General features: G+C 41.0%; 1 protein-coding gene across 1 annotated transcript in view; it reads right to left on the reverse strand.

The window, feature by feature from the left end:
• Positions 1-11,029: 11,029 nt before the first annotated feature.
• fbxw12 (F-box and WD repeat domain containing 12) overlaps positions 11,030-13,351 on the reverse strand; it is a 39,342-nt gene continuing 37,020 nt past the window's right edge. Inside the window, exon 11 of the mRNA XM_061902958.1 lies at positions 11,030-11,316. Within this exon, the coding sequence (XP_061758942.1) occupies positions 11,187-11,316 (130 nt within the window). The 3' untranslated portion in view covers positions 11,030-11,186. The remainder of the gene's footprint in view (positions 11,317-13,351) is intronic.

Raw genomic sequence — 13,351 nt, forward strand, 5'->3', positions numbered from 1 at the left:
CAGTGCTAGCTCCGCAGCCCTGTCCCCTCATCCGCACCTCCTCCAGTCCCTCCAAACTCTGCAGTCCTGTCCCCTCATCCGCATCTCCGCCTGGGTCCTCATCATGACCCCGGAAGTAAATGTCATCAATCAATCAATCAATCAATGTTTACTTATATAGCCCTAAATCACTAGTGTCTCAAAGGGCTGCACAAAACACAACACAAACCACTACGACATCCTCGGTAGGCCCACATAAGGGCAAGGAAAACTCACACCCAGTGGGACGTCGGTGACAATGATGACTATGAGAACCTTGGAGAGGAGGAAAGCAATGGATGTCGAGCGGGTCTAACATGATACTGTGAAAGTTCAATCCATAATGGATCCAACACAGTCGCAAGAGTCCAGTCCAAAGCGGATCCAACACAGCAGTGGGAGTCCCGTTCACAGCGGACTTAACCGCTCTGATCCATAGTAAAGCTTCACCTCCGGGAATTTTAAACAAGGAAACACTGTGTGTTTGTGTGACTAAAGGCTAAAAGCTTCCCACCTCCATCATTCTACTTTGACTTCTCCATTATTAATTGAACAAATTGCAAAAGATTCATCAAAAATGATGTCCAAAATACTGTGTAATTGCGCGATGAAAGGAGACGACGTTTAGCCGTAAGTGGTGCTGGGCTAATATGTCCCCTCCAACCAATAACGTCACAAACACGAGTCATCATTCCGCAACGTTTTCTGCAGGAAATTTAACATTTTAATTTAGTAAACTAAACCGGCCGTATTGGCATGTGTTGCAATGTTAATATTTCATCATTGATATATAAACTATCAGGCTGCGTGGTGGGTAGTAGTGGGTTTCAGTATGCGCTTCATTCGCCCTTCGTGATGATTGAGTCATTACTTCATAATCGGGCACAAAGAAATCTAGGTAGGGCTTTGTTAGTCATAGATAATATAATATGTGATTTTATTATTAAGTAAAACATACTAAAGTCGCTACAAAATCCAAAACAAGACTGACTTTCAAAATGTATTTTAAAGATTGAAAGTTTCCATCAAGCCACACATAGTATTTCACATTAATGCGCCTCTATAACCTTATTTAGATATCATAGCTTTTATATAAGCTCTCTAAACGTATCTAAATGTATCTATCGTCCGTTATCAAAATGACAACGTAAATACGTGTTTTATTTTGAAGGAACATTTGACCTACTACCGAAACGTGCTTTGAAATTCATACTGTCGTCGATGAAACAGCTGAGCGGGCGTTTTCTTGCATGGCGCTCCCGGCTGGCCCGGCCCCTCAAACTGGCAGCGGTGCATTCCGGGAAACGTAGTTCTACAGTGCATAAAAGACACCACGCCAACTCGTTGAAAAGACATCATTTCCCAGCGCGCTTTTCGCGATTGCTTATGTGGAACCCGGCAGTGTGTGTGGGCGTCGTCATGCCAAATTTCTTCTCCTACAGACACCTTCCCCCAGAACCTTACTTTCCAAAGCAGAAGGTATCTCCAGGCTTACGTATGCAGCTATTTCTTTAGATGTTAACCAAAAAATATGTAAATCTATTGACAAAATACTGGTTGACTTTATTTGGAAAAACAAAATTCATTATATTAAGAAATCTGTTATAATGAACAATTACAATCAGGGTGGTCTAAACTTTCTTGACTTCACTACACTAAACAACACCTTTAAAATTAATTGGATAAGACACTACTTGAAAGACCCTACCTCAATTTGGAACTTTACTTCTCATCATGTATTCTCTAACCTTGGATGCCTAAAATTGTCCCTCCGGGTACTCCGGCTTCCTCCCACTTCCAAAGACATGCACCTGGGGATAGGTTGATTGGCAACACTAAATTGGCCCTAGTGCGTGAATGTGAGTGTGAATGTTGTCTGTCTATCTGTGTTGGCCCTGCGATGAGGTGGCGACTTGTCCAGGGTGTACCCCGCCTTCCGCCCGATTGTAGCTGAGATAGGCGCCAGCGCCCCCCGCGACCCCAAAAAGGGAATAAGCGGTAGAAAATGGATGGATGGATGGATGAAAGACCCTACCTCAATTTGGAACTTTACTTCTCATCATGTATTCTCTAACCTTGGATGCCTAAAATTGTTGCTATTGTGTAATTATAACATTGATAGGTTTCCTGTTGCGCTCTCAAACTTCCACAAACAAGCCCTTCTAGCATGGTCTCTTGTATACAAGCACAATTTTTCAACTACCAAATATTTCATCTGGAACAATAAAGACATATGTTACAAAAGGAAATCTCTTTTCCTCAACAATTGGTTTAACAATAACATTATTTTAGTGAGTCAGCTTTTCAATAAGGAAGGTCAACTTTTTAATTACCAAGAATTTCTCAACCAATTTAAGATACCTGTGACTCCCAAACAATTTGCTATTGTATTTGATGCCATCCCAACAAGTGTTATTATGTTGTACAGGGCTTACACACCTCCTCTTTCTGCTGTAAAAATTGTGAATGATCCACTTGACACTCCTGTGGGGAAACTTTGCTTTGATCAAAAAAATAACAGAAAAATCCGCAGCTTATTCCAAAATGATTGTGTGTCTGTCTCCTATGTAATTTCCTTATGGAATAATGTTGTAAATGACATCTGTTGGATCAAAACGTGGTCCCTTCCTAACAGGTATTTACTTACCAACAAAGTCAAAGAGATATCATTTAAAATCATCCATCGCTATTACCCTGTACAGACTGTGATGGTTAGATACAAGAATCAATCAATCAATCAATGTTTACTTATATAGCCCTAAATCACTAGTTTCTCAAAGGGCTGCAAAAAGGACATTGATGTTACCTGCACCTTTTGTAACATGCACCCAGAGACTGTCAACCACTTGTTTTGGACTTGTGAAAACACTCGATCACTATGGCAGGGCATCTGTCGCTTCATCCTGGACAATATTTATGACAAATTTGTGCTTTACTTTAAAGATGTGATTTTTGGTTTTACACTGTATGAACAAAAATTTGAAAAGGATTTCTACCTTTGCAACCTCATTATTTTATTGGCTAAGTTTTATATTCATATATGTAGGTTTCTTAATACCTGTCCTATCTTTTGTGCCTTTAAAAAAGATCTGGAACTTTACATTAAAACGCTCTCTACCTCTAACAACAAAAAAGCTGTGAAAACGATGATGCTGTGTTCCAAATTTAAGTTGTTTGATGAATCTGAATAAGCCTACGGCTTTGCATTTTGTTTATTATTTATATATATTTGTTTGTATTCTTTTTTTATTATTTTGAACTTACAACCCCCTGGCGCTGTTTTGTACTGTTTTCATAATGTTTTACAATGTTTTATATTGTTGTTTGACTTATTGTTTGTAATTGTTGAAATTTATAAATAAACCTTTGAAGAAAAACAAACAAAAAAAAAACCAGACACCTTCCCCCCCATTTACTTCCGGGGTCATGATTAATGCAGACGTTTTGTTAACGCTATATTATTAACATACAACGCTATATTATAAAAATACAGACGTTTTGTTAGCGCTATATTATAAACAAATTTAAAAAAAAATTTACAAACACAAGCTATGGGATGACATAAGAGGAAACGTGACCCCAGAAGTAAATGTGTCATCCCATAGCTTGTGTTTGTAAATTTTTTTTTTTTTTTTTGATACAGCGTTAACAAAACGTCTGTATTTTTATAAAATAGCGTTAAATTTTTCTAAAATAGCGTTAACAAAACGTCTGTATTAATCATGACCCCGGAAGTAAATGGGGGGGGGGTGGGTTGTAGGGGGGGAGAAATTTGGCGTGACAGCGCTCCCGGCTGGCCCGGCCCCTCAAACTGGCAGCGGTGCATTCTGGGAAATGTATTTCTACATTGCACAAAAGACACCACGCCAACTCGTTGAAAAGACATCATTTCCCAGCGCGCTTTTCGCGATTGCTTATGTGGAACCCGGCAGTGTGTGTGGGCGTCAAGCGACAGACAATTTAACGGCTCAAACTACAACACGCCTGCATGCTGCCATCTGCTGGTATATATTATGAACTACATTAATACTTAAATAAATAGATGATGGATTGATAGGCTATCTATCAATCTATCTATCTTATATGCACTGTACTGTACGGCAGTGGTTCTCAAATTGGGGTACGCGTACCCCTGGGGGTTCTTGAAGGTATGGCAAAGGGTAAGTGAGATTTTTTTTTTAAATATTCTAAAAATAGCAACAATTCAAAAATCCTTTATAAATATGTTTATTAAATAATACTTCACCAAAATATGAATGTAAGTTCATAAACTGTGAAAAGAAATACAACAATGCAATATTCAGTGTTGACAGCTAGATTTTTTTGTGGACATGTTCCATAAAATTTGATGTTAAAGATTAATTTTTTTGTGAAGAAATGCTTAGAATTAAGTTTATGAATCCAGATGGATCTCTATTACAATCCCCAAAGAGGGCACTTTTAGTTGATGATTACACATCGGGAGGTGGGGGTTGGGCAAAGGGCGTGGTTGGGGGGCGGGGCGTTTTTGGGGGCGTGGTCAAGAGGGGAGGAGTATATATACAGCTCTCCATCCATCCATTTTCTACTGCTTATTCCCTTTGGGGTCTCTGGTGCCGATCTCAGCTGCAATCGGTCGGAAGGTGGTGTAAATCCTGGACATGTCGCCCCCTCATCGCAGTATGTATAGAAATATCTATTTATAATTGAATCACTTGTTGATTTTTCAACAAGTTTTTAGTTATTTTTATATCTTTTTTTCCAAATAGTTCAAGAAAGACCACTACAAATGAGCAATATTTTGCACTATTATACAATTTAATAAATCAAAAACTGATGACATAGTGCTGTATTTTACTTCTTTATCTGATTTGGGTTTTTTTTCAACTAAAAATTCCTTGCTGTGATTAGGGTGTACTTGAATTAAAAAAATTTTCACAGGGGCTACATCTCTGAAAAAAGGTTGAGAACCACTACTCTAAAAGCCATAAATGTTATTGTCACATATGCATGCACAGTAGATGGCAGTATTGTCCTGTTTAAGAGTGTCACAACATTGCTGTTTACGGCAGACAAACTGCTTTATGGAAGACGAAAACGTGACTGCTGTTGTTGTGTGTTGTTGCCGCGCTGGGAGGACTTTAATGAGACTGCCTAACAATAAACCCACATAAGAAACCAAGAACTCGCCCTTGATCATTCTACAGTTATAACGTTATTGGGCAGGCACTCTGTTTATATTGTGGGAAAGCAGACGTGAAAACAGGCTGTCGACACGTCACTCGGGTCCGCATGGAGCTGGAGGGGGCGTGGCCTCCAGCTCCGCCTGAATTTCGGGAGATTTTCGGGAAAAAATTTGTCCCGGGAGGTTTTCAGGAGAGGCGCTGAATTTCGGGAGTCTCTCGGAAAATCCGTGAGGGTTGGCAAGTATGCCCTACAGCAACACGGTGGTCGGCGGATAATAGTAAAGCACTGGGATAGCAAGCGCAAAAAAAGTGACGGCTCCCGGAGTGGTATCCGGCGTCATATAGAAATGCAATGCAAATTAAACAATAAAGAAACATATAACAATTTAAATTGGTCCAGGTTATTGGGGATTGTTATTACTGACGGACAGGTGTCGCAGTGTGACTGCAGCCGGGCACGTAAGAAAACCCTTGTCTCCATGGCAACGTCTCCGTCACTTTCACTCACTTTCCGCTTTTCCACTAATGCAGGGGTAGGCAACCCAGAATGTTGAAAGAGCCATTTTGGACCCAAATAACACAACGCTGTCAAGCGGCATTCATACATACTTGCCAACCCTCCCGGATTTTTCGGGAGACTCCCGAAATTCAGCGCATCTCTCGAAAACCTCCCGAGACAATTTTTTTCCCGAAAATCAGGCTGAGCTGGAGGCTACGCCTCCTCCAGCTCCATGCGGACCCGAGTGACGTGTCGACAGCCTGTTTTCACGTCCGTTTTCCCACAATATAAACAGAGTGCCTGCCCAATGACGTTATAACTGTAGAATGATCGAGGGAGAGTTCTTGGTTTCTTATGTGGGTTTATTGTTAAGCAGTCTCATTAAAGTCCTCCCAGCGCAGCAACAACACACAACAACAGCAGTCACATTTTCGTCTCCTGTAAACAGCAATGTTGTGACAAAATAACCACACCTTTCCCAACTTCTTTGTCACATGTTGCTGGCATCAAATTCTAAAGTTAAGGATTATTTGCACAAAAACAAAATGTTTTTCAATTTGAACATCAAATATGTTGTCTTTGTAGCATATTCAACTGAACATGGGTTGAAAATGATTTGCAAATCATTGTATTCTGTTTATATTTACATCCAACACAATTTCCCCAACTCGTATATAAACAGGGTAAGTATTATATAAAGTACTTTACTATTAGAGTAGTGGTATTACCTACAGAACTGGAGTATTACATTGTAGAGAGGTGGAGCGGGGGCACGCTGCAGCCCTGGCCAAGATGGCGGCAAGGAGGCGGAGAATGCGGCGGAGCGTGCGGGGAGCGACGCCGCCGCAATCCAACTCAGGTGCGTGGCTCACACACCAGAACCCAATTAATCCATCTCCTCATGATGTATAAAAGGGGACAAGGAGGAGGGATCGGGAAAGGAGTAGGAGACTAAAGAGCAAGAACGACAGGTGGCAAGACACGAGAGACGGAGACGCGGCCTACTGAAGAGCGGACCGAAGAGCGAGACACGGAGGAGCGAGCAGTGCTGCTAAGACAGCTGCCTTATTGAAAAACAAGAGTCAAACCTGCCAAGAGAGATGTCCTTCCTGGGTGGTCAGTGGAACCCGAGCGGCGATAGCAAGAGTCGTCCACATACATATAATATTATTACATACAGTACAGTAGAGTAATACACAAAACCATAGTTTTTCATCGAGCAAAGTAGTACTACATACAGTACAGTAGTATTACACATACAGTATTGTAGTATTACATACAATAGTTTTTCATATGTGTGAGTCACAAAACAAACAACCAAGCAATCGGGCGGGTCCAAAAATCACTTTGCGAAACTATTAGTTAATAATATGATTGCAGACTCACAGATAAATGTATAAAGTACATTTTATAGACATTCCAATGAAAATTTTAACCACTGTTGATTATTTGCAGGGGAGTTTTGCCAAATTCTCTCAGCTGTGTGGCGCCTGTACTTGTCCAAACAAAATATTTGGATATTCTGGATAAACCAGGTTATAGACTTTGTATATCACGACTGATGTGTTTACAGAGTGAAAGTCCAAACAAAAAGGTAAAAACACATAAAAAAAAAACATTAAAGACTTTAAAGAAAACAAAGAACACAAAGTACATAAAATACATTAAAGGAGGACAAAGCTGATGCAAACAGTCAGTGATGCCATTTCTACTACAAAAGTAAAACGCAACAAAAAAAAACTAAACAAAAAATGTGCAATAATGAATACATTTTGCGAACGTAACAGACCTAACAAAGCAAACGCGAGAGCCGACTCCGTCCTAGGCCGCCCACTAGCTCTCTGTCCGTGCAAATTTGTGAGAATCCCTCCAGTGTCCGATACATTTATTCTTTTAAGTTAAATTTATCTTGCAATGCACACCATCTTTACAGTTGTATCCGGCTTTTAAAAATGTGTATTTTAACTACTGTCCACCACTTGTATTGTTTTTTGTGCCGTATCATTAAAGTGGATTGGATTGTAGCTGAGCATATTTAATTAATAATGGCATATTTACACTATATTTGACAAACTCAAAACCCAAAACCAGTAAAGTTGGCACGTTGTGTAAATGGTAAATAAAAACAGAATACTATAATTTGCAAATCCTTTTCAACTTATATTCAATTGAATAGACTGCAAAGACAAGATATTTAATGTTGTAACTGAGAAACTTATTTTTTGTGCAAATAATCATTAACTTAGAATTTAATGGCAGCAACACATTGCAAAAAAGTTGTCATTGGGGCATTTTTACCACTGTGTTATATGGCCTTTCCTTTTAACAACACTTTGTAAACGTTTGGGAACTGAGATAAATTTTTGTGGCTTTTCAGGTAGAATTCTTTCCCATTCTTGCTTGATGTACAGTTTAAATAGTTCAACAGTCCGGGGTCTTAGTTGTAGCATTTTAGGCTTCATAATGCGCGTCACATTTTCAATGCTAGACAGGTCTGGACTACAGACAGGCCAGTCTAGTACCCGCACTCTTTTACTATGAAGCCACGCTGTTGTATCACATGGCTTGGCATTGTCTTGCTGAAATAAGCAGGGGCGTCCACCATAACATTTCTTATACAGCAGCCGCAACATTTATACAGCCACAACGACAACTCTTGCTGACCTACTGCCCTCGGTAATGGCACCATTCCCAAAGTATGTGGGCTCTATTGATAACCTCACTAACAACTTTAACGACGCCCTGCGCGAAACCATTGATAACATAGCACCGCTAAAGTTAAAAAAGGCTCCAAAAAAGCGCACCCCATGGTTTACAGAAGAAACTAGAGCTCAGAAATTATTATGTAGAAAGCTGGAACGCAAATGGCGCACGACTAAACTTGAGGTGCACCATCAAGCATGGAGTGATGGTTTAATAACTTATAAACGCATGCTTACCTTAGCTAAAGCTAAATATTACTCAAATCTCATCCACCGTAATAAAAACGATCCTAAATTTTTGTTTAGTACGGTAGCATCGCTAACCCAACAAGGGACTCCTTCCAGTAGCTCAACCCACTCAGCTGATGACTTTATGCAATTCTTTAGTAAGAAAATTGAAGTCATTAGAAAGGAGATTAAAGACAATGCGTCCCAGCTACAACGGGGTTCTATTAACACTGACACGATTGTATATACGGCGGATACTGCCCTCCAAAATAGTTTCTCTCGTTTTGAGGAAATAACATTAGAGGAATTGTTACAACGTGTAAATGGAATAAAACAGACAACATGTTTACTTGACCCTCTTCCTGGGAAACTGATCAAGGAGCTCTTTGTATTATTAGGTCCATCAGTGCTAAATATTATAAACTTATCACTCTCCTCGGGCACTGTTCCCCGAGCATTCAAAAAAGCCGTTATTCATCCTCTTCTTAAAAGACCTAACCTCGATCCTGACCTCATGGTAAACTACCGACCGGTGTCTCACCTTCCCTTTGTTTCAAAAATCCTTGAAAAAATTGTTGCGGAGCAGTTAAATGAACACTTAGCGTCTAACAATCTATGTGAAACCTTTCAATCCGGTTTCAGGGCAAATCACTCCACGGAGACAGCCCTCGCAAAAATTACTAATGATCTATTGCTAACGATGGATTCTGATGCGTCATCTATGTTGCTGCTCCTCGATCTTAGCGCTGCTTTCGATACCGTCGATCATAATATTTTATTAGAACGTATCAAAACACGAATTGGTATGTCAGACTTAGCCCTGTCTTGGTTTAACTCTTATCTTACTGATAGGATGCAGTGTGTCTCCCATAACAATGTGACCTCGGACTACGTTAAGGTAACGTGTGGAGTTCCCCAGGGTTCGGTCCTTGGCCCTGCACTCTTCAGCATCTACATGCTGCCGCTAGGTGACATCATACGCAAATACGGTGTTAGCTTTCACTGTTATGCTGATGACACCCAACTCTACATGCCCCTAAAGCTGACCAACACGCCGGATTGTAGTCAGCTGGAGGCGTGTCTTAATGAAATTAAACAATGGATGTCCGCTAACTTTTTGCAACTCAACGCCAAAAAAACGGAAATGCTGATTATCGGTCCTGCTAGACACCGAACTCTATTTAATAGTACAACTCTAACATTTGACAACCAAACAATTATACAAGGCGTCTTGGTAAAGAATCTGGGTATTATCTTCGACCCAACTCTCTCCTTTGAGGCACACATTAAAAGCGTTACTAAAACGGCCTTCTGTCATCTCCGTAACATCGCTAAAATTCGCTCCATTCTGTCCACTAAAGACGCTGAGATCATTATCCATGCGTTTGTTACGTCTCGCCTCGACTACTGTAACGTATTATTTTCGGGTCCCCCCATGTCTAGCATTAAAAGATTACAGTTGGTACAAAATGCGGCTGCTAGACTTTTGAGAAGAACAAGAAAGTTTGATCACATTACGCCTGTACTGGCTCACCTGCACTGGCTTCCTGTGCACTTAAGATGTGACTTTAAGGTTTTACTACTTACGTATAAAATACTACACGGTTTAGCTCCATCCTATCTTGCCGATTGTATTGTACCATATGTCCCGGCAAGAAATCTGCGTTCAAAGGACTCCGGCTTATTAGTGATTCCCAAAGCCCAAAAAAAGTCTGCGGGCTATAGAGCGTTTTCCGTTCGGGCTTCAGTACTCTGGAATGCCCTCCCGGTAACAGTTCGAGATGCTACCTCAGTAGAAACATTTAAGTCTCACCTTAAAACTCATTTGTATACTCTAGCCTTTAAATAGACTCCCTTTTTAGACCAGTTGATCTGCCGTTTCTTTTCTTTTTCTTCTATGTCCCACTCTCCCTTGTGGAGGGAGTCCGGTCCGATCCGGTGGCCATGTACTGCTCGCCTGTGTATCGGCTGGGGACATCTCTGCGCTGCTGGTCCGCCTCCGCTTGGGATGGTTTCCTGCTGGCTCCGCTGTGAACGGGACTCTCGCTGCTGTGTTGGATCCGCTTTGGACTGGACTCTCGCGACTGTGTTGGATCCATTGTGGATTGAACTTTCACAGTATCATGTTAGACCCGCTCGACATCCATTGCTTTCCTCCTCTCCAAGGTTCTCATAGTCATCATTGTCACCGACGTCCCACTGGGTGTGAGTTTTCCTTGCCCTTATGTGGGCCTACCGAGGATGTCGTGGTGGTCTGTGCAGCCCTTTGAGACACTAGTGATTTAGGGCTATATAAGTAAACATTGATTGATTGATTGATTGATTGACTTTATGTTGCTCCAAAACCTGTATGTACCTTTCAGCACAAAACCCAGGCCGAGTCACACCATTAACTCCTTGCTTGATACTCAGCATCAAGGGTTGGAACTGGGGGTAAAGTAACCAAAATGATTCCCAGGCGTGACCATCGCTGCTGCTCACTGCTCCCCTCACCTCCCAGGGTGTGATCAAGGGTGATAGGTCAAATACAGAAGGTTAATTTCACCACACCGAGTGTGCGTGAGACAATCATTGTTACTTCAACTTTTTAATGGTGCCTTCACAGATGTGTAAGTTACCCATGCCTTGGGCAGAAACACACCCCCATACCATCTCAGATGCTGACTTTTCAACTTCAATCTGGATGGTTCTTTTCTTCTTTGTTCTGGAGGACACAACATCCACAGTTTCCAAAATCAATTTCAAATGTGGATTTTTTCAGACCACAGAGCACTTTTACACTTTGCATTAGTTCATCTTAGATGAGCTCGGGTCCAGCAAAACCGGGGGCAGTTTTGGGGTGTTGTTGATAAATGGCTTTCGTTTTGCATAGTACAGTTTTAGCTTGCACTTACAGATGTATTGATGAACTGCAGTTACTGCCAGTGGTTTTCTGAAGTGTTCCTGAGCCTATGTGGTGATATCATTTACATACTGATGTCGCTTTTTGATGCAGTACCACCTGAGGGATCAAAGGTCTGTAATATCATTGCTTACGTGGAGTGATTTCTACAGATTCTCGGAACCTTTTGATGATATTACTGACCGTAGATGTTGAAATCCCTAAATTCCTTGCAATAGCTCTTTGAGAAATGTTGTTCTTAAACTGTTGGACAATTTTCTCACGCATTTGTTCACAAAGTGGTGACCCTCGCCCCATCCTTGTTTGTGAATGACTGAGCATGTTCCCAATTAGCCTGTTCACCCGTGGGATGTTCCACATAAGTGTTTGATGAGCATTCCTCAACTTTCTCAGTCTTTTTGGCCACTCGTGCAAGCTTTTTTGAAACATGTTGCAGGCATCAAATTCCAAATGAGCTTATATTTGCAAAAAATAATGTTTTTTAGTTTGAAGGTTAAGTATCTTGTCTTTGGAGTCCATTCAATTGAATATAAGTTGAAAAAGATTTGCAAATCATTGTATTCTGTTTTTATTCACGATTTACACAACATGCCAACTTTACTGGTTTTGTATTTGATAAATTGTTTGCATTCGAGGCCAAAAACATAAAGTGTTAAGAATAAAACAGTTAGCACTTGTCTTTTGTCCTATTGCTGTTTATGGAGCGGACATGTTCTTAGTATTATTGTGCCTTTGAGGTTCTTTAATAATTGTTCATCATGTTAATTATTGCTCAGTTTGCTACACTGATTTGCTTGAACACAAAATATGGAACAAGCGACGCTTATATAACTTAATAGTGCAAAATCAACTTTCAAAAAACCGACGAAAAAACATCAATGGTATATTAAAAACATTTTAAATAAAACATTTAATGCCTCTTTTCTATTTGCAGCCTTCTGAGGTAAATATCAACAATAACTTTATCCACAGGCTAATAAATTTGAAAATAAAATAATGAGGTGGGTGGGGATTGGTGGTAGCGGGGGTGTATATTGTAGCGTCCCGGAAGAGTTAGTGCTGCAAGGAATTCTGGGTATTTGTTATGTTTATTGTTGTGTTACGGTGCAGATGTTCTCCCGAAATCCGTTTTTCATTCCTTGTTTGGTGTGGGTTCACAGAGAGGCGCATATTTGTAACAGTGTTAAAGTTGTTTATACGGCCACCCTCAGTGTGACCTGTATGGCTGTTGAGCAAGTATGCCTTGCATTCACTTGTGTGTGTACAAGCTGCATATGTCATGTCTTGGCTGGCACGCTGTTAGTACGGAGGGAAAGCCGACGTGACGACAGGTTGTAGAGAACGTAAAGGCAGTGCCTACAAGGGATATTGTTGTCCAGGTTGAAATCGGGAGAAGTTCTGGAGAATGGTTACCCCGGGAGTTTTTCGGGAGGGGCACGGAACTTTGGGAGTCTGCCGGGAAAATATTTTGCCCGCGGGCTAGAGTTTGACACCCATGGTCTAGGAGCCCAGCCCTTATAATGCAAGAGAGAGGTCTAAAAACAAGACAAAATAAGTTAACTTTTATAGTAAGAAGGCAGGCGCTGGACGGAACTGGCTCAGACCTCCCTTTTGAGACCCGGTTCAAAGCCTTCTTGAAGTTGACACACCTATGCCAGTGAACTCACAACAAATTAGACACCTGCAAATCAGATGGAATATTAGAGGGAACATTGTTTGGGTGTATCCATAATACGCCGAACCCCTCAGGCCGACTCACTGAACCCCTGAGGCCGACTCAAAGAACACCTAGGGTTCGATCGAACCCAGGTTAAGAACTCCTGTTCTTGGAACCCAG

Source organism: Nerophis ophidion, linkage group LG06 (assembly GCF_033978795.1).
Source record: "Nerophis ophidion isolate RoL-2023_Sa linkage group LG06, RoL_Noph_v1.0, whole genome shotgun sequence".
Classification (NCBI taxonomy): Eukaryota; Metazoa; Chordata; class Actinopteri; order Syngnathiformes; family Syngnathidae; genus Nerophis; species Nerophis ophidion.